This window comes from Stomoxys calcitrans, chromosome 2, assembly GCF_963082655.1.
Source record: "Stomoxys calcitrans chromosome 2, idStoCalc2.1, whole genome shotgun sequence".
In the NCBI taxonomy this organism is placed as follows: domain Eukaryota; kingdom Metazoa; phylum Arthropoda; class Insecta; order Diptera; family Muscidae; genus Stomoxys; species Stomoxys calcitrans.
Genome location: NC_081553.1, coordinates 228801534 through 228823580, shown reverse-complemented (window position 1 = coordinate 228823580; position 22047 = coordinate 228801534). Strand labels below are relative to the sequence as shown.

The following is a 22047-nucleotide window of genomic DNA, read 5'->3' as shown; positions in this document are numbered from 1 at the left end:
TTGACATTGGCTTAGTTAAAGCGTGCTTATAATGATTCCTTCATCTGCTCCAGAATTAAAAACAAACATTTTAAAACTCAAGGATCACCCCTATGATCCGATTGACAGTTGTGTTACCTCGCTTACCATTACAATTTTTTAAATAACTTTATTAGTTTCTAAACATTAATAATTAATTTATCAACATTTGTTACTATTTATTTATTTATAATCCTCAAAATTGAATAGACCACGTTGATGATAAAATGTAAAAATATCCTTTATAATGGCCACAAAGTTGGGATTTGTATAGGCTTTCATGCGCAACTGTTCACCAAACTCATTGGGGCTGCTAAAATTCTGAATACTCGAATTTTTGTCGGTAGGCCACAACATGATGGGCATATGATTAAAGCAAGCAAAAAATGCTGAAAAAGAAACCAAACCAAACCAAGTTTGAAAAGACGTTTTTCATGTTCCTTTAAAACCAATATTCACTTACCATAAAATGTATTTCTTTTTGAATACATATCCTGATGCAGGGATCTCAAAGTGGGTATGGGAAGTTTGTTATAGCCCAGTATCTTGAGACATTCCACCAAACGGGCATGATATATGGCAACAAAATTATCGTACTCCTTTAGACGTAAATCGGCTCTAGGAGACAAGGTGAGAAAGAATAATAAATCTACGGCAGGACTTCCCCATTTGCAGCCCTGAAAATCCACTAAAAGGGGTTCTTCAGAGTCATCGGAAAACATTATATTGCCACACCAGAAATCTGAATGATTGAGGACATTAAAGGAATTCGAAGGTATATCCAAAGAAGCTAAAACACATTTTTCGTATTGCTCGTAAGTGGGCTGGAGAAAAAAAGGAATATTAATGACCATCCGTCTACTACAATTTTAACCATGATCTCTTGATAACTCACAAACTTCTTGATATATTCCTCTCCTTTATCCCATTCTCCCCACTGAGCCATTGCCTTTTTATAGCTTGTCCCGGTTACATCAAATCTAAATTTCAGATATGTTAAATCGTGTCGGGTATCCACAAAACTATATTTAAAATCCTCTGGATATGGTCCATGTTCCTGTTCATATACTGCACTGGCTGCATGGAATTCGGCCAATTTTCGCAAGGCTTGCTGCATTTGCAACATATCAAGACCCTTAAGACGATCCTCATTATGGAAATTCCTCTCACTCAAATCTTCAAAAATGAAATTAATTCGATTGTCTTTTTTCTCGGTAAGCAAACATTTGGGGGCCAATTGAATATTCCAGCGAGCAGCTTTGTAGAGATTTTCAAAAGCGGGCAAAAATTCGCCATACATTTGCATTTCTTTGGGGAACAAGGCTAATTTATTGATAAGTTCACCACCTTTGTCATCATCCAGCATGGTTTTGAGAATGTAGGTCTTGTTTTTAAGGCTTCCATCTGAAAAACTCAAAAAATATAAGTGAAAAATATACCCCCTATCCTACGGTGGTGGGTATAAAAACGGATTCGAAGATTCGACTTGGAAGTTCATCTTAAAAATTACCATCCGTGAGTAGACAGCCATGTTAGAGTCGAGGATGTTGAACATTTCAATTATCGTTCGAGTCGGGCCTTAATCTGATGTAGCTTCCATATGAAACCTCCCGTTTCTATGCTCACCACCATAAGATGGGGGTATTTTAATCAGTCATGCCGTTTGCAACACCTCGAAATATTGATGAAGGACCCCATAAAATATATATATTCTTGATCGTCTCGACATCCTGAGTCGATCTGGCCATGTCCGTCCGTCCGTCTGTCGAAATCATGATAGCGGTCGAACGCGTAAAGCTAGCCGCTAAAATACATAGTATAGATGTAGATCGTAGGGAATGGCAAATGGGCCATATCGGATCAGGTTTGGATATAGTTCTCACATTTAGCACATTGTATTCTGTTATGACTTACAAAAACTGTGCCTATTACAGTTCAAATCGGTCAAGAACCTGATTTAGATTCCATACAAACCTATTTTACGATTTGACTTCTTCAGCCCCTGGAAGCCTCAACTTTTATCCCATATGGCTGAATTGTGGCACATAGCGTTCTGTTATGACTTCTAACAACTGTGTCAAGTACGGAATAAATCGGTCTATAACCTGATATAGCTCCCATATAAACCGATTTCCCGATTTGACTTATTGAGCCCCAATTTTTATCCGATTTAACTGAAATTTTACACATAGTGTTCTGTTATTACTCTCAACAACTATGCCGAATCGGTCTATAACCAGATATAGCCCCAATATTTTAGCAAAATCCATGGTTCGACGTATTGTAAATTAGTATCGGCTAGGTTATCCGATATCGGTAAAACTCAAGGACCTTGTCGTATTGCTTTAGTTCTCGGTCCCTATGTCTACATTACAAAGGCCTGCACAAAATCCTTCATTTGTAACTGTTTTTGCTGAACTCGTGAATGCTGAACCCACTTGATATTGTATTACAAGACTACTGAAGAGCCAGACATCGAGGATAGAGTAAAAAGTACATGTTGCTGTTGAGTAGATAATATTGGAAAACAACCACCATTCAGTGCTTGGGAGTATTTTTATCTTGAATTCATCGCCGCTACAGTGATATATTAGAAATTATTCGCTACACACAAAGTCATATGAATGCGTCTCGCTGTGATTTTCAAAAGATAAACTGATCACACAAATAGTTTGCAAACTGTTTGTTTTCTCATATAAAAACCTACGCGTGTCAAATCAACTACGTTGTCTTCGTACGAATTTCGTACTACCAAAGCAGACGACAAGAAAAATACTTTATCTGAAGCAAACTGTACCCGAATACATGCTTTGTACAACGTGCACTCACTGAAATCTGAAAAGAAAGATTTTCTTTTTGCTGAAGGGCTCTTTTTTTGCATTCACACATCTCTTTGTCTTGGTGTCTTGTTATCTGTTTTACTCAGTTCTCAATTTTTTAATACAAAGTTGTATTTTTAAACGAAGAGTTCAGTTCTTGAAATACTCTTAGCTTAGAGCAACAGTTTACAATTTTTAATACATCATCATCACTGTGTATCTCCCACTTCATTTTTTGGTTTCTTGTAAACATTTCTAATTTTTTTCACATCTCATGCCACCAACCTTTCATTTTCAAATCAAAATGTAGACGCACCATTACCGATGTAAAATTTTCACCCGGTGGTATTGCCGCTGTTGGGATAAAATTCACTATTGATTCCATTTCGGGAATATCTTTTGCCACAATATCATGAAAATATTCCACATTTATCCACTTGGGAATGTGCAGATCGATATTTGGATTATTAATTGCAGCCATTTCAATAGTTTGCCTACACAAAGAAACACAAATCTGTACTTTACCAGTCAATGCGCGATACTGCTATGTTTAATGCATTGATACCCACTAGTCATGCTCTTATCGAAAAAAAAAACATACAAAGAGTTAAGGAGCAAAGAGCTGAGTGCTTAATGACTCACATATTTTTAAAAGTAGTTGAGAATTTTTTTGTACTAAGTTAAGAACTGTTTTTGGTGTTTTTATACCCTCCACCTTACGATGGGGAGTATAGTATCTTTGCAATTGTGTTTGTAAAACCTCGAAATATTGGTAAAAGACACTGTTCTTGGTCACCATGACATTCTAAATCGATCTAACCATGTCCGTACGCTTGCCACTTCATCCACAGGACGCGTTAAAAGAATAAAAATTTATTTGTGTTTGGTTGTTTGTATGTATGTTCTTTATAGACTCATAGACTAGCGGAACAGACTTATAGACTAGCGGAACCGATTTTCTGTGGTGAAAACAGAGTACAATATTTTTTGATATCTGAAGGGGGGCGGACCCTCCCCCTCACCCTAATTTTCAGAAACGCCAGATCTCGGAGATGGATTTAAGCATAATTGTGTGTGCTCTCTTATAGTAACCTATAAACAAAAAATTAGTATCCAAATTTCGGATGGGGTACCCAAAACCTACCAAATATATATATAGACCAATCACGCCAATATGGGACTCAAATGAAAGGTATTGAAGATTAGAAAACGTATCTGATATCCAGTTGTCGGATCAAGTGTATCTGACCATGACACTGTGGGACTCAAATAAAAGGTATTTGAGTGTAGAATACGAATATGGTATCCAAATGTGGGACCAAGTGTTTGCGGGGCCGCCCCTCCCCAAAAACATTTCACAAAGGACAAATTTACGACCACAGAAATATTGGGCTCAAATGAAAAGGTTTTGGAAATAAAACACGAGTCTTAAATCAATATTCAGGAAAAAGTGTCTATTGAAAGATTTTGCTGACCATTGCAATATGGGACTCAAATAAGATGTATTTTAGTGTAGAACATGAATCTGATTTTTTTTTTTATTTTATCAATGACAAGTGAAAAGTGCCAAGTCACCCTATCCCCCAAACCATTCATATTTGCCGACTATGGAAATATGGGGCTCAAATGAAAGATATTTGGGAGTGGACCACGAATCTGATATCAACATTCGGGACCAACTGTCTAGGAGACGTCCCACCACCATAACAACCCCAAATAGGACGTATTTGCTCACCAAGACAATTTGGATCTTAAAGAGAGTGGAACTAAATATTTATAGTTTTTAGGGCCAATACCCCAAACCTGACATATTTGCTGACTTTTGCCATAAGGGGTTTGAGATTAGAAAACTAATTTGATATTTAATTTTGAGGATAATTGTAATATGGGATTCAAGTAAATGATATATATGAGAATTGAGCTGATATTTTTTCAGGGCCAATAGTTTGGGAGACCACCCCACTCCCCAAAACATCCCTAAATCGGGCATATTTACCGACCATGTCAATTTGGGGCTTAAATGAAAGGTATTGGGGAGTAGAGCACGAAATTGATACCCATTTTCGGGACCAATTTTCTGGGGGTCTACCCCTTCCCTCACCCCATACCTTACAAACAGCAATAATTTACTAACTATCGCAATATGGGGCTCAAATAAAGGTATTTCAGAGTAGAATACAAATATCCAAATGTGGGACCATGTATTTGGGGCACCGTCCCTTCCCCAAAACACTCCCAAAGGGTAAACATTTACCGACCATGCCAATATATGTGGGTCAAATGAAAGGTATTTGAGATTAGAAAACGAATTTGACATCCAAATTTTGGGGCCAAGTGTTTGGGGGACGCCTCATCCCATAAACTCTCTTTTAACCAATGGCAATATGGGGTTTAAATGAATGGTATTTGAAAGAAAAGCACGATTCAGGGCCAAGAGTCTGGGGGACCACCTCACCGCCGAAAACACACCTAAATCGGACATCATAAGAATATGGGGCTGAAATAAAGTCTATTAAGAATGGAGTACATCTAACATCCAAACTTAAATGACATTAAACCCTCCGAGCAAATTTGTAGTCCAATTAAGATCATATGGGATTCAGATAAAGACACTTACATTGTTATACTGTTAGTCAAGAGATATTCATATACTATTTTCGTAGCATGGTATTGCACTAGAATCTTTTTAATTGTCGAAGAAAAAAATATTCAAAGTATAATTTTGTTCCATATAAAGTAAAAGAAGGCGCAGCGGAGCGGGCCCGGTCCAACTAGTATGTCTATAAAGAAGAGTTGACAGTTTTAAACTAAGTTTGGGAATATATTTAAGAAATATGATTTTTGTTTATTTATTTATTATTATTTAGTCATAATCTTCAAAATTAAAAATACCACGTTGGTGATAAAATTTAAATAGATCCTTTACAATTTTCACAAAATTAGGATTTGTAAAAGCTTTCATGCGCAGATTTTCTCCCAATTCATCTGGACGGGCAAAATTTTGTATGCTGGAATCTTTATCCGCAGGAAACAAGCCTATGGGCACATGATTTATGCAAGCAAAGAATGCTACAAAGAAAATTATGCAATAAATATAGCATCAATATTGAATCAATCCTTTTAAGAAGACCTTACTTACCATAATAGGTATTTCTTTTGTCAAACATATCCTGATGTATAGATCTCAAACTGGGTATGGATTTCCGATAACCCAAAATTCTTAGACATTCCACCAGACGTGCATGATACAAGACCACAAAGGAATCATACTCCTTCAGAATTATATCACCATTGGGCGAGGTGGTAAGAAAGAATAGCAAATCCTCTGCTGGACTACCCCATTTACAAATTTGAAAATCCAGTAACAGAGTATTGTCCAGTTCACCATTGGGCAAATAGGCAAACATTATATTACTGGACCAGAAATCACAATGATTCAAAACATTAAAAGAATTGGGAGAAGGCTCCAAAGAAGCTAAGGCACATTTCCAATATTGATCAAAGGTGGGCTGAAATGAACATCTCACTTTTAAATCAACTAATTGCAAATATTTTTACAATATCTAACAACTACACACCAATTTCTGTATATATTCCTCGGCTTTATCCCAATTCCATAGTGCCATGGCTTTCTTATAACTAGATATTGTAGTGTTGTATTTACTCTGCAGATATGACAAATTATGGCGTGTGTCTATGAAACTGTATTGAAAATCTTCGGGATATGCACCATTTTGTTCCTCATATACCGCACTGGCAGCATGAAATTCAGCCAACTTTCTTAGAGAGTGCTGCATGTGCACCATGTCAAAGCCCTCAAGACGATTTGCATTTTTAAAATTTCTTTCTTGTAAATCTTCAAACATGAAGTTAATAATATTATCTTTCCTCTCGGCCAGCAAACATCTGGGAGCCAATTGTATATGCCAGCCGGCTTTCTTATAAAGATTCTCAAAGGCAGGTAGGTATTTGCAATACATTTGTAGTTCTTTGGGAAATAAGGCCAATTCATTGATGATTTTACCTCCCTTATCATTTTCCAACATGGTCTTAAAAATGTAAGACTTGTATTTCAGGGAACCATCTGGAAACAAATGTAGACTGTAGTATTAACAATTTGTGTCTCTTTATTACTGGTCAAGCAATGCCCTAAAGACTGAAATTACTATACTTGGTCCACTATAAAAATTTTTGTTCTTATTTTAAAGATTCTAGCCAAAGATAAGCAAACTTAATTTAGAAATTATACATTTTCCAACTTTTTAATTAAACAATACCTTTGGTGAACAAAATTATAAACGTATGGCCGTGCAAAGGTCTCTGCTTGATACATACTACAGTGGTCGGGTAACCTCATCGATATGATCAGTTCTAAATCTTTAGAGTACACCTCAAATCCCACCTGGTCGTTTAGTTTGGAACCATCCGTATAGAAATATATGTAACTTCTATTACCAGGGATATCGTTCCAATCGGTTTTATCAGGAATAGTGGTACCGTAATTTTTATCAAAAGCGGCTCCACACTGCCTGGAACATCGGATATTGTATCAACGATAACACAGTGTCCGTAGCCGCCACATGACCAATAAGAAAGCTCCCTTAACCTCACGGGAGTGGTCGCTGCAATGTGGGTAGCCACAGTGTCCAGAGGTATAAGATGTAGCATTAAATTCAGTGAATCAGATGGTGTCATCCTCCTGCGGCTGTGATGCACAAATTCTTTGGATCCAGTTAGGTATTGAGCAGTAGGTGGATATTTGAAGCGCCGTCCACCAGACCACAACACCGTATAGCCCTAATAGGTCTGACAACTGCAGAATATACCCAATGCATGACACGCTGTCTAAACCCCCCAACTTTTGCCAATGGCTCCCTTGCAGGTATATAGGGCAAGAGTGGCATTTCTTGTCGTTTCCAAAATGTTTGATTTGAAGTTCAATCTCCTGTCCAGCAAAACAGCCAATTATTTTGCGCTTTTTGTAAATGAAGCATTTTCTCCACCCAAGGAGACACTGTAGGCAACTTGTATCTCATGCTGAAAAGAACTACTTCTGTCTTGCATGGATTTATAATCAGATCACTTTTGGTAGCCCACTTTGCTGTTGCACGTAGAGCTTCCTGAAGTATATCTCTTAGAGGTAAGTTTCCCATTTCTCTAACCGCAATTGCCACGTCATCAGCATACGCGACCACTTTTATGCCTTCTTCTTTCAGAGACAACATTATATTGTTATTGGCTATATTCAAAAGTAGAGGAGACAGTACACCTCCTTGAGGAGTTCCCTACATAGGGAATAGAGAATTTGTTTTTTTGCGGTTCTTGTGCGAAGAGTTCATACTATGGTTGCCCAAAAAGTAATTGCGTATTTTTTATATAGTTGGCGTTGACAAATTTTTTCACAGCTTGCGACTCTGTAATTGCATTCTTTCTTCTGTCAGTTATCAGCTTGCTTTAGAAAAAAAGTGTAAAAAAAAAGTATATTTGATTAAAGTTCATTTTAAGTTTTTTTAAAAATGCATTTATTTTCTTTTAAAAAATCCGCAATTAATTTTTGGGCAACTCAATAGATGGTGCAATGAATTAGGTTTTAGTTTCTTCTTAAAAGTTTATATTTTATGGTTTAATTTTTCCTGCCATTTAAGTTTAATATACGAATCTTATCTTCAACCAAAACTAATATTTACTGCTTTCTTAAACAAATATCTGGTATCTTACCTTTCATCCTTAAATCAAAGTGTAGACGCAGCATAGCCGAAGTAAAATTACTACCTGGCGGTATGGCAGCCGTTGGTGTAAAGTTGACTATGTCAACCATATCGGGAACATCTTTGGCTACTATATCTTTGAAATAATCCAAATTTATCCACGATGGTATATGAAGATCTACATTTGGATTATCTATTTTATTTGGTGCAGTCATTTTGGGGGGTTTACTTCCAAATCCCAATCATATAAAAGAAGGCAAGTAACTGAACTAGCTGAAAAAAGTAAACATAATAATACCACAACAAAGTGTATCAAATGCATATTAATCTTATCAAAGAACAGCATATCAGTTTAGGCACTTTTGATATAATTTAACTTTTTCAGGCTAATCAACTCAAAATGAAATGAAATGATTATTTGTTTTAATCTTCAAAATATAATGTGCTATCAGCATTTATGGGATGCTTATTTAGCATTTTTTACGCTCCACTATAGGAGGGTCGTTATTCAAATCTGGTCTTTCTGTTAGTAATACCTCGTAAAAATAATCTGCAACCCCATAACGTAAACATATTCTTCATCGTGGTAATATTCTAAGACGATTTAGCCATTTCCGTATGCCTGTCTGTCGAAATCATGATAGCGGCCAAACGAATAAAGATATCCGAGTGTAATTTTGATACTTCTTGTTGGTGTGGTTCATCGAATTTTGCAAATTGGCCATATCTGTTCAGATTTCTATATAGCATGGCGTTCCATGGTCCAACAATTTGATTTTTTGGGCCCCTTGAAGCCGTTATTATCCGATTTAGATAAAGTTATACATGTAGTATTTTTTCATAACTTCCAACATTTGTGTTAAGTATGGTCCAAATCGGTTGTTGTTGTAGCCCCATTTTTATGTGGTCCAAATCGGTATATTACCGATATAGCGTCCATATAAACCGATCTCCCGATTTGAGTTCTAAAGCCCCTAGAAGCCCCAATTGTTATCCGATTTAGCTGAAATTTTACACCTAGCGTTCTGTTATGACTTACAACAACCGTGTCAAGTACAATTCAAATCAGTGTGTAACCTGATATAGCTTTCATACAAACCGATCTTCCGATTAGATATCTTTAGGCCCTGGAATCCACAGTTGGTGTTCCATTAGGCTGAAATTTTCACCTGTTTTGTCTTCCAACATCCGTGATAAATACAGTCTTAACAGGTTTATAACCAAATATAGCTGCATATAAACCCATATCTCGTTAAGTCTACACCGTTCCCAAGAAAATGTCAAACATTTTATACAAATGTGCCCATCAACTTAAATGATTTGTATAAATTTTTAAGGTATCCATGGTTTTCAAGGTTCTCAAGGTTCTCAAGATTTCCTTAGCATGTTTTTTCTTGTTCACACTTCACCATAAGATATAGAGTAAATTACGTGCCCGAGATATAATACAAAAGATATCTGATAGAATAACAAAAAATTAGCCTTCAAATTAATGTTGACATGTAATTCAACCCCGAACCGCATCTTATACAGATGGAACACATAACTCATGTTCTACATCAGGTTAAAATCAGATTTGGACCATACTTGTCAGATAATGGAGGTCATAACAAAACGTTCCATCAACAATTTCAGCCAAATCCTCAATCTAACAAATTCAGTCAACTTATTTACTTTATTGGCTATGACAGAACATTTATTCAACTAGCCCAACTCAGAATAGTTTACCAAGCTTCTCAATCCTCTGCACCAATAGAAAAGACCAAGCACGGCGTTGACAAATTGATCACACAGATGTCTTCTGATCAACGACAAATTTTCATAAATCAACCAGGTTATTGGAAAGAGACATTCACAGCTGTTCAAATTTTGTCAAAATGTTGGTATTTGTTTTAAAGATTGCTAAAAGTGGTTTGCTCCTGTGATTCAAACCTGTGTTCCATCCATCCCATGATTGTTTTCAAACGCCTTACAACATTGCACCACGGCACAGTGTTGCCCAATAAAAAAAATCTTGGAAATAATCCTGGAACTTTTGAACGTGTAGAGATATGGACACGAAACTTAACATAGTCAATGTTGAGGTGTTTTTCAATAAGTGGGACCCTAATAGCTCCAAAATCTGATCCATGGGGCTTGAGATCGATCATGTCAAAGTTTGAATTTCTTGCCAAAGAGTCGTTTATGGGCGGATCGGCTTGATTCATTTTTTAAAAGATAGAGTATAAAATTCTACAAAAAACATGCTGAAATGTCTAGTATATCTCTAACGGTTTATGAGTTATTGGACTTACAACAATTTTTTTTTTTTTGAAAATTATAGTCAAGGTATCATCGGCATTTCTGTGAACCTATTCGTGTACCTATTGAAATTGTTTTTATATCGTTAGAAAGTTTACAAAAAAAGTGTCATCTGAAAGATCGTGTTACACTGAGGGATCAAAGCTAGAGAACGCAATGGGCCAAGATACGGTCTTGCAGGCGGAGATCCGGGCAATCACGAAATGCGTGAGGTGGTGTGGTGTTAACGCGAGGACGTCGAGTGTGAACATCTTTACGGACATAAAACTGGCCATAGGGGCAATAACAACCAGGACGGTAAAGTCACACACAGTCTTGGAATGTAAGAAGGATATTAACGTCTTCTCTGAGAATGACACGATTCGCATCGTTTGGGTGCCGGGGTAAGGGGAAATGAAAAAGCGGACGATTTGGCAGTTAAGGCCAGAGGAATACCGTTAACAAACTTGTTTAACCCGAAGGCTTTCGGGTCGACGCAGTCTGAGTTAAGAGTGTGGGCTACGAACACGGATGTATCACTGTGGAACAGCAAAACGGTCGGCAGGTCGACGTCAATCCTATAGGGAGATCCGGATCGTGAGAAGGCGAGGCTATTACTAAAAGAAGCAAGCCGGAGGTCAGTATAGTTTTGGTATCATAACAGGACATAAAGGGTGATTTTTTTGAGGTTAGGATTTTCATGCATTAGTATTTGACAGATCACGTGGGATTTCAGACATGGTGTCAATGAGAAAGATGCTCAGTATGCTTTGACATTTCATCATGAATAGACTTACTAACGAGCAACGCTTGCAAATCATTGAATTTTATTACCAAAATCAGTGTTCGGTTCGAAATGTGTTCATTCACCGTAACGTTGCGTCCAACAGCATCTTTGAAAAAATACGGTCCAATGATTCCACCAGCGTACAAACCACACCAAACAGTGCATTTTTCGGGATGCATGGGCAGTTCTTGAACGGCTTCTGGTTGCTCTTCACTCCAAATGCGGCAATTTTGCTTATTTACGTAGCCATTCAACCAGAAATTAGCCTCATCGCTGAACAAAATTTGTCAAAATTTGAACACATTTCGAACCGAACACTGATTTTGGTAATAAAATTCAATGATTTGCAAGCGTTGCTCGTTAGTAAGTCTATTCATGATGAAATGTCAAAGCATACTGAGCATCTTTCTCTTTGACACCATGTCTGAAATCCCACGTGATCTGTCAAATACTAATGCATGAAAATCCTAACCTCAAAAAAATCACCCTCTATAAGACTATGAGCTCACTTAATCGTCCGGCAAGTGATTGCATGCGTAGGGCATGCGGGGAAAATGACGAGACGCTGGAGCATTTCCTATATCATTGCCCGGCTTTCGCGGCTAAAAGACGCCGGTACTCAGGTGGGGACACAATAGCAGACATGAACCAAAATAGGCAAGTGAAGGCATGTGTAGAGGAAGATGATGAAACGTTGGAGCATGTTATTGCCCGGCTTTAGCCACTAACAGACACTGGCACTTAGGTGGGGACATAATACCAGACATAAACTAACTAGACTTGGTATGGAAAACAATTAGGGATTTTGTAAGCAATACGGAATTTTAGACTTAAATTTTCTTTTTCGAGGTAACTGTTTAGTTTTAGAGCGGATTAATATCTGGACGCTCATAAAAATTAAATCCACTCAGAAACAATGCTTGGTATCCCTCAGCACCTTCTTCACCCTTCTTGTCTTCCAAACATTATATAGAAATGAAAGTGTTGCGCTTTGTTGTTTATTCCGTATAGACTCAAAAATGGCTGATCCTATTTTCATGAAATTTTCACAGATGGCAGACCCTCCCCCTTACCCCAATTTTCGAAAATGCCAAATTTCGGAAATGGGTTCGTCCATTTAAGAAAAAATTTTCTATAAGGTAAGCCAAAAACCAAACTCGGTATAAAAGTTTAGGGTCAAGTAACCTTGGGAAACTCCCCAACCCAAAACCCACCCACACTACCAATTGGGACAATATGGGTATGAAATGAAATGTATTTAAATGTAGAATACAAAGTTGATATCAAAATTTGATCCCATATGCCGCCCCATACCCATAAAAAACCGCCCAATAAATACATTCTTTCTGGTAGGGGCAAAATGGGTATCATAAAAAAGGTTATAGGAAATAGAGTACGAATTTGATATACAATTTTATTCGGGTATTTGGGGTCGCCCTACTCCTACTACTGTTTGTCTATCGACACAAAATGTACATGAAATGAAGTGTCTTAGGGAGAAAACTGCGGGATAATATGGGACTTGAATGAAATGTCTTTGAAATTAGGGCATGAATCTGTTATTAATATTAGGGACTGAGCTCTTCAGCAGGACATGTATATCTCGACAATACGAAACTCGAATAAATGGTCTTTGACAAATATCTGAGAGACCGACCCCCTATCATACATGTTTGCTGAACGGGACTATAGTGAACTAATACTAAAACAATACCGTATGGTATGGATGAAGAAAATAGTTATTCATACAATACGATATCAAAATTTTCTTTCGGTATATGGTACTCAAATGAAAGGTCTATTAGAGTAAACCAAGAACTTGGTATACAAATTTGATATCCAAAACTATCCAGCCAATTTTTATATAAAACCAATTTATGCTGAAAATTTTTGAAATTTATTTCCGATTCGTTCAGGCCGAATTTCTTGTATATGCTAAAAATCCTCAAAACTAAATAGACCACGTTGATGGTAAAATCTAAAGACATTCTTTATAACATCCACAAATATGGAATTTGTATACGCTTTCATGCGCAATTTTTCACCCACTTCATCGGGACGATCAAAATTTTGAATACTCGAATTGCTATCAGGGGGCAGGAAAGTGACTGGCAACCGATTAAGACAGGCGTAGAAGGCTAAAAATACAAAAACAAATATAAAACACCTTTAATATAAAAATTAAAAACGTGCTTAGTTCGGCTGGGCCGAATTTTGGGGACCCACCACCATGGATCCTGCAAAAAATGTACATAAAATAAATTAAGTTGAGGGGCTTAATTTCACCTTAGATACAACCAGTAAGGAAGAGCAAAATTCGGGCGGTGCCGACTGTATAATACCCTACACCTACCCTATAAGCACAATGTGGGACCCATATCAAATTCTGAACCAATTTTGATGGACTCGGTGAGCAAATATGTTCAAACTGTAAAAACTACGGTTGACAAATGGCAACATTATGGCAAATTACCCAAAATATGACGAACGTATTTAGGGGGATATATCCAAATCTGAACCAATTTTGACCAAACTCTATGTTTATTGTGGTAGTCATCGAGGAAAGCGTAGTGCAATATTTTGGCAGGATTGGTCAATAAATGTGGTTGCAGTGGCTCTAGGAGTGAAAATCGGGCGATATACATATATGACAGCTATATCTAAATCTGAACCGATTTCCATTAAATTTGATAGTCGTAAAAAATCCTTCCTGCCAAATTTCGAGAGAATTGGTTAACAAATGACCATTTTATTGCAGTATTACTGAAATCGGACGAACATATATATGGGAGCTATATCCAGATCTGAACCGACTTTTTCCAATTTCGATAGGCTTCGTCTCAAGGCCGAAAAACGTACTTGTACCAAATTTGAAGACGATCGGATGAGAACTGCGACCTGTACTTTGTACACAAATTAACATGGATAGACGGACAGACAGACGGACGGACAGACAGACAGACGGACATAGCTAAATCGAATCAGAAAGTGATTCTAAGTCGATCGGTATACTTATCAATGGGTCTATCTCTCTTCCTTTTGGGTGTTACAAACTAATTCAGTAAGTTATAATACCCTGTACCACAGCAGTGGTGTAGGGTATAAAAATTCTGCTTAACCTGGCAACAATTCAAGCTTCTAGGAACCGAACAAGGGTAATTAAGAGATCGGTTTATATGGGAGCTATATGAGGTATATAACCGATTTGGACCGTACTTGGTGCAATTGTGGGGAGTCGTAATGCTTCATACGGAGTAGCTGCAATTGCAGTCGCGGACAATCAACGGTTTCGAGTGGAAAGTCTTAGTCTAAAGCGTGGCACAGGCTCTTGCCTAAATACTGAGTGCCTATGATGCTCGATATGACAAGGCGAGTTAATGGCGCCTTTAAGTAACCAATGGTCATTATGTTCCCTCAGCGATGGGTCCTTTGGACCGGAACGAGCTTGCTCACCTATAAGAGCTAACGGGGATCGCCACCACCACATATAGGCATGTGGCTACAACAACAACGTGCAAGGTTTCAGTCAAATCGGACAAAAATTGCGGCTTCCAGGGGCTCAAGATATGAAATCGGGATATCGGTTTATATGCGAGCTATATCAGCTTAAAGACCAATTTGAACCGTACTTGGAACATTTGTGGATAGTTGTAACAGAATACTACGTGCAAAGTTTCATTCAAATCGGACAAAAATTGCGACTTCCAGGGGCGCAAGAAGTCAAATCGGAAGATTGGTTTATATAGGAGCTATATCTGGTTATAGACCGATTTAGACCGCACTTGGCACAGTTGTGGGAAGTCGTAATAGAAGACTTAATGAAAATTTTCAGCCTATTGGGATTAAAATTATGGCTTCCAGGGGCTCAAGAAGTCAAATCGGGAGATCGGTTTATATGAGAGCTATATTTAAATCTGAACCGATATCTGTGCAAAATTTCAAGTGGCTATATTTACGCGTTCGTCCGCTATCGTAATTTTGATAGACGGTCGGACGGACATGGTTAGATCGACTCAGAATGCCGAGACGATCAATAATATATATACTTTATGGGGGTCGCAGATCAATATTTCAAGGTGTTACAAACGGAATGACGAGGTGTTAGAAACGGAATGACGAGATTAGTATACCCCCATCCTATGGTGGTGGGCATAAAAAGGAAAATATTACAAACAATTTTTTCTAATACTTTTGTACCTACCGTAAAATGTATTCCTTTTATCATACATTGCCTGATGCAAAGATCTTAACGTCGGTAAGGATTTTCTATAATCCAAAGCCTTTAAACATTCCAATAAACGCTGATGATAGATGGTTATAAAATGATCATATTCCTTGAAGCGTATTTCTGATTCCGGCGATATGGTAAGCAAGAATAACAAATCCTCAGCAGGACTTCCCCATTTACAGACTTGAAAATCCAATAAAAGAGTTTCATGGAGATCACCATTGGCATCGTAGAAGAACATTATGTTATTAGACCAAAAGTCGCCATGATTTAAAACATTAAACGAGTAAGGCGAGGGCTGCATGCTAACCATGACACATTTCCTATATTGTTCAAATGTAGGCTGAAATAATTTTATAATAACAATATTAATTTTCTTTCAAGCAGGGCTTCGGAGTCTAAAACTCTACTCCGTTCTTGGTCCGCAATTGAAAACAGATTCGGATTATTTATTCGGTGTTGGGACTGGTTAGCAATCTGGGCAAGTTTACTTAACTTCAAATCGATCTACGACTCCGGCTTTATAACCTCTACTAAAAAGCCCCACCTCCACAACTCTTATACTTACAAACTTCTTTATATATTCCTCTGCCTCACTGCAATCCCATTGAGACATTGCCTTTTTATAACTGTTGGTACGCACATCAAACTTCCTTTTCAAATATGCCTCATCCTGAAGTTGGTTTATAAAACTAAATTGAAATTCTTCTGGATATGCTCCATATTGCTGTTCATACACTGCACTGGCTGCATGCAATTCGGCTATTTTTCTTAAAATTTGTCGCATATGCGACATATTGCATCCCTTTAGCCGATCTATGTTTTTGAAATTTTCTTCTTGCAAATCTTCAAAGACTAAGTTGATAAGATCACCCTTTTTCTCAGAGAGCAAACATCGGGGAGACAATTTAATATTCCAACCTATAGCTCTATATAGTTTCTCAAAAGCCGGCAAATATTCACTGTACATTTTCATCTCTTTGGGGAATAAAGCCAATTTATAGATGGTTTGAAATGCTTTTTCATTTTCCAACATGGTTTTTAAAATGTAGGTTTTCTCCTTTAGGGAACCATCTAAAAAGAGAAAAATTAGATGCATAATTAGAAAATATATAAAGATGCAGCTTCTAAATAATTAATGGAATGCTGTGAGCTTATTTTTGACGCCAACTGTGCAAATTTTTGAAATGGTAGGTTATATTAACCAATCAAATATATTTTTCGGCTCCCAGGAGTTGAAAAAGTCAAATGGGGAAGTCGGATTATTTGGCAGCTATATCAGGCCATGGACCGATTTGGACCGTATTTTCCACCCATTTGCAATCTCCAACGACCTGCATCAATAATATGTTTCTGTACAAAATTTCAAGCTAATACCTTTGTTCGATCGACCGCTATAGTGATTTCAACAGACGCATGGACATGGCTAGATCAACTTAGAATATCAGGACCATCCAGAAAGAATAACTAGATCAGTATACAAAAGTTTTGATTTACCTACCAATCGTTTTTAAGTCGGCCGGTCCTGACGGAATTATCCCGACACTGCTGCAGGAGTCCCTTGGAGTGAGCAGATTTTCAGGGCGAGCCTGGCATGGTCCTACATACCGAGTGCATGGAAGGAAGTCAAGGTGGTATTTATACCCAAGGCGGGAAGTATAAACCACAGTACGACGAAGGATTATAGGCCTATTAGTCTCCCATCGTTTTTGCTGAAAACACTGGAAGGACTGATTGACCTGAAAATAAGAGGGGGACTGACGCCGGAGAACTTCAGTGGGGAACAACACGCATACCTCAAAGGCAGGTCGGCGGAGACGGCCCTCCACGAGGTGGTAATCCTCCGACAGTAGGATTACACTTTAGCGGCCTTCTTGGATATTGGCTTTCAATAATGTGGAGATTGGAGCGATAGTCGCCTCACTAGACCGCACGGGGATTCACCCCTTAATCTCCCAATGGACATATAATATGCTTTATGGCAGGATTATTAATGCAAATCTGGGAGATTGTGTGGTCAGAAGGCGGGTGACCAGAGAAACGCCCAAAGGAGGGGTATTTTCACCGATAATATGGAACCTCGTGATTAATGAAATCCTGATGGATCTCGGTGGAAACGGCACGAGGATTATCGCTTATGCGGACGACGTCGAGCTGCTGGTCCGAGGCAAGTTTCTGTCGACGATTAGAGAGATCATGGAAGGGTCACTTAGGAGGTTGTCGCGATGGGCTACCAGAAATGAGTTGAGCACTAACCAAGGGAAGAAAGTGCTGGTGCTCTTTACGCATAGATATAAGATATCGGAGTTCAGACCCCCGTCCTTGGATGGGTTCACCCTGCGGCAGTCGAAGGAGGCGAAGTACCTAGACATAATCCTAGATTCAAAACTGTCCTGGAAGAGGAACACCCAGGAAAGAAGCCGTAAGGCACTGTGCGCTTTTTACTCCTGCAGGAGGATGTTCGGTAAGAAGAGGGGGGTGACTGTAAGATTGTAAGACCATAGGCAATACTATGGAGCACTGGTATGGTGGAACGCCGTAGGGAAGAGAACGCGTAAGGAGTTCGAGAAGGTCCAGAGACTGACCTGCGTCGGGATCAAGGGGGCTCTGAGATCCGCAGCGCAGGCAGGCCTGGAGGCGATGCTGCCCATTGGGGCCTATATTTGGAAATGCGCCGCCAGGGTCGTGCTTAGGCTGAGAGAGCTCGGCATGCTGAAGGAGAATGGTTGCGGCCACAGTTCCATTCTGGGTGTTATGGATACGAAGGGTAGATTGAGGAGGATCTCCGACTACCTAGCACCAGTGCCGACTGGAGTGAGATAATTCGCGATTCGCTTTACTGAGAGGCACGAATGGAGGGCGGATGGTGTACTTGGAGAGGATGAGACTTCGATCTACACAGATGGAGTCAGGGACTGGATTGGAGGTCAAGTCTGATGCACTCAATATCAGTTTGTCTCTGAGACTGCCGGACCAGTATACGGTCTTTCTGATCTCTGCCATTGCAGTAGCTGCAAGAGAAATTCTGGCAAGGGCCCTACCGCCCTCGAAACTCAAAATTTATGTGGACAGTATGGCGGAGCTTTAGGCCTTGGGGTCGAGAATGGTGGGGTCGAGATGCGTGGCGGACTGTTTGGAATCCCTGGATAGGCTTTGGGCCCACGCTGACATGGGTTTCTATGAGCATAAGGGTATTCCAAGCAATTAGAGGGCGGACGAGAGCGCCAGTAGGGGTTCGTCTGCGCCGGGCGGACCAGTCATCGGTCTTGCCTACGTGTCATTTATCCAGCTGCTGAACACAGTAGAGGGGATGGCCAGGGCGCATCGGTGGTACACGGTAGATGGTTGCCGAACTGCGAATGTGCTATAGCCGGTCATCGACGGGAGGAAGACGAAGGAATTGCTGGCGTTCGATAAGAGGTCGATGAGTACTTTGACATGGATCATAACCGGACATTGTGTCATAGGCCGCATGGCGGCGCTCATGGGGATTCCGCACAATGACTTCTGTGGGAGTTGCCTCGATGAGGATGAGGAGGAGACTATTGAGCACTTGCTTTGTTCCTGTCCGGGTCTGCAGAAAAGTAGGCTCTCCTTTCTGGGGAGCCGTTTCTTCTGTGATCTGGGTGAACTTGCGAACGTACCTCTGGTATCTGAGGTTTGTTGAGGTAACAGGATGGATTCGACGGGGTTCTCCGGCATAGAGAAGGGCGGTTCTTCACCCCCCGCTCGGCTTTCTCCACTCCTCCTGTATTTTTATTCGTATATAATGTCTAGTTCGAGGTCTCACATTTTCCTTTTTCTTATCTTTCTCTCTCTACGATACCACAATGGGCCAAACTGGCCTCCGAGTGAGCTCACCTTTGGTGGGCAACCCATTCAACCTAACCTAACCTACCAATCGTTTAAGTGCGAGTATGTTTTTTCTGCCAAAAATTAAAAACCAAATAAATTCACCTAAAATTTTTTATATAAAAAATATTTTTTTTAACGGCCAACCGTTTAAGTGAGAATTTCATTTAACGACCAACAATATTTGGAAAGTTATTGACATTTCCAGAGATTTTTTTATTTACCAGCCACAGAAAAAAAAAATCAAGAAAAAACTGGCTTCAGTTGTCAAACACACATATACGTTGAACATATATTCAGTGAATATTTTTCACATAAAAAAAAAGATGTGACTAGAAATTATGCTTAACAACCAATTCTGTGGCAGTTAGACGAATCGGATATTTTTCACTTTTTTATCTTCAAACACATTTAAGATAAGTGCGAAAAGCACAAAATGAATGCAAAATTTGTTTTAGAAGTTAAGTCAAAACTAAGAAATGAAATAAAGTAAACTAAGAAAGCAAATTATCTCTATAAAAGTTTACTTGTTAAATAATTACTGTTAAACAGTGTTTAAGAACAAATTTTATGGTAACTAGAGATTCATATCTAACCTTTCATCTCTAACGTAAAATGCAAACGCAGCATTATTGATGTATAATTTTCTCCCGGAGGTGTAGCTGCTGTTGAAGTGAAACCTATTATTGTTGCCATATCGGGATTGTCTTTGAACACAACATCATGAAAATATTCAACACATATCCAACTAGGAATACAAAGAGTCTCGTTTGGATTGATTACACCGTTCTTTGTAGACATTTGTTAACAATTTAATTTAATTTGTCAAAAAAATATTTTTTTGGCGTTTGTCTAATATGTTAACTTCCGAATTAAACTAAGCGATGCACAAGACTAAATATTGGCGAGATATTATTATCAAGAAACATTAGCTCACAAAAAAGTAAAATTAAAATATCTTTATTTTTTAGTACCCCAATAACAATATTTATATAGACTCGTATCATATAATGCATACAAATAGAATGCAATTAATTAGGCTCGCTAATACACTTGGAAAAAAAACTAATTAAGCAGTTGCCTCTACAAATACCAAATTACATATATCTTGACTCTCCAGGGTAATTCTTGGATTATTAACTATATTATTGACTTGGCTTAGAATGATAAATATATCTATACAAGTTATTAACAAGTAAAAGGCTGCAAAGTTCGGCCGGGACGAATCTTGGGAACCCACCACAATGGATTCTGCTAAAATCGTATATAAAATAAAATTAAGTTGAAGGGCATAATCTTATTCTATATACCAAACTTTTGTCAAACCAGCAAAAATTAACGCTTCTAGGAACCGAAGAAGGATGATCGAGAGATCGGTTTTCATGGGATCTATATCAGGTTAAACAACGATTTGGACCGTACTTGGCACAGTTGGAAGTCGTCACAGAACACTGAAATTGAGCAGTTAGTGTTTTGTTATGACTTTCAACAACTGTGCCAAGTATGGTCCAAATCGGTCTATAACTTGCTATAACTCCAATATAAACCGATCCCCAATTTGACTTCATGAGTCCTTACAAGCCTCAATTCAAATCGGTCCAAATCGGCTTATAACCTGATATAGCTCCCCTATAAACAGATCTCCCAATTTGACTTCTTGAGTCCTTACAAGCCTCAATTTTTTTCCGATTTGGCTGAAGTTTTGCATGTGGTGTTCTGTTACAACTTCCAACCACTGTGTCAATTACGGTCCTTTGTTTTTTGAATATTGACTTAAAGAGTCAATGAGATAATTGGGCCCTATCAATGAGGCTTTAGACCTGGTAAATCCACCCTAGACCAGATTCACACTGCGCCAAACCTGGAAAAAACCCGAGAAAGACAAATCAGCACCTTTAGGTATTTCAAGCCATGTCTGAGTTTGGTATTTAGTAAATTAATAAAACTCCAGGACGGCACTTGCTGATACACGTTCCTCGGTAAGAATAAGAAAGAATCTCTTCAAACCATTCAATACCACACTAGGTTTCCCACAAGGAGACAGCCTATCGTGTGATCACTTTAATATCCTGCTGGAGAAGATTATACGAGATGCAGATGTGAAAAGATATGACTCACTTATCACAAGAGAACACATGCTACTCGCCTATGCCGACGACATCGACATCATCAAAAGAGAATCGTTGAAAATAGGACTGGCAGTAAATGGAGATAAGACAAAATGGATGGTATCAACGCCCTGTACAAGCGAAACGAAAATGGAAAAAGTTTGGAACCACAACTTTGAGATTGTCATCAACTTTATCTAACTCGGCACCGCCGTAACCGAAACAAAAGCCACCAGTTTTGAGAAAA

General features: G+C 38.6%; 2 protein-coding genes across 2 annotated transcripts; both read right to left on the bottom strand.

Annotated features, from left to right (window-relative positions):
• Positions 1-201: 201 nt before the first annotated feature.
• On the bottom strand, positions 202-3356 carry LOC106080388 (uncharacterized). The gene is made up of 4 exons (XM_013241764.2): positions 3123-3356; positions 914-1422; positions 482-842; positions 202-407 (listed from the first exon to the last, which is right to left on the bottom strand). The coding sequence occupies exons 1-4, from the start codon at positions 3316-3318 to the stop codon at positions 202-204; spliced, it is 1272 nt and encodes a 423-aa protein (XP_013097218.2). The 5' UTR covers positions 3319-3356.
• Positions 3357-5709: 2353 nt separating this feature from the next.
• On the bottom strand, positions 5710-20493 carry LOC106080408 (uncharacterized; the record flags this gene model as incomplete). The annotated part of the gene is made up of 8 exons (XM_059361794.1): positions 20289-20493; positions 16409-16914; positions 15814-16183; positions 13549-13750; positions 8556-8773; positions 6416-6921; positions 5977-6346; positions 5710-5906 (listed from the first exon to the last, which is right to left on the bottom strand). Coding segments are annotated over exons 1-8 (2574 nt in total), but the record flags the coding sequence as incomplete, so codon positions are not given.
• Positions 20494-22047: the final 1554 nt, after the last annotated feature.

Coding starts and splice junctions, on each gene's coding strand:
- LOC106080388 (XM_013241764.2), bottom strand. CDS start 3,318: ATGGCTGCAATTAATAATCCAAATATCGATCTGCACATTCCCAAGTGG. Junction 1,423..3,122: donor TTTTGATTTGAAAATGAAAG/GTTGGTGGCATG, acceptor TGAGTTTTTCAG/ATGGAAGCCTTAAAAACAAG. Junction 843..913: donor AGGAATATATCAAGAAGTTT/GTGAGTTATCAA, acceptor TTTTTTCTCCAG/CCCACTTACGAGCAATACGA.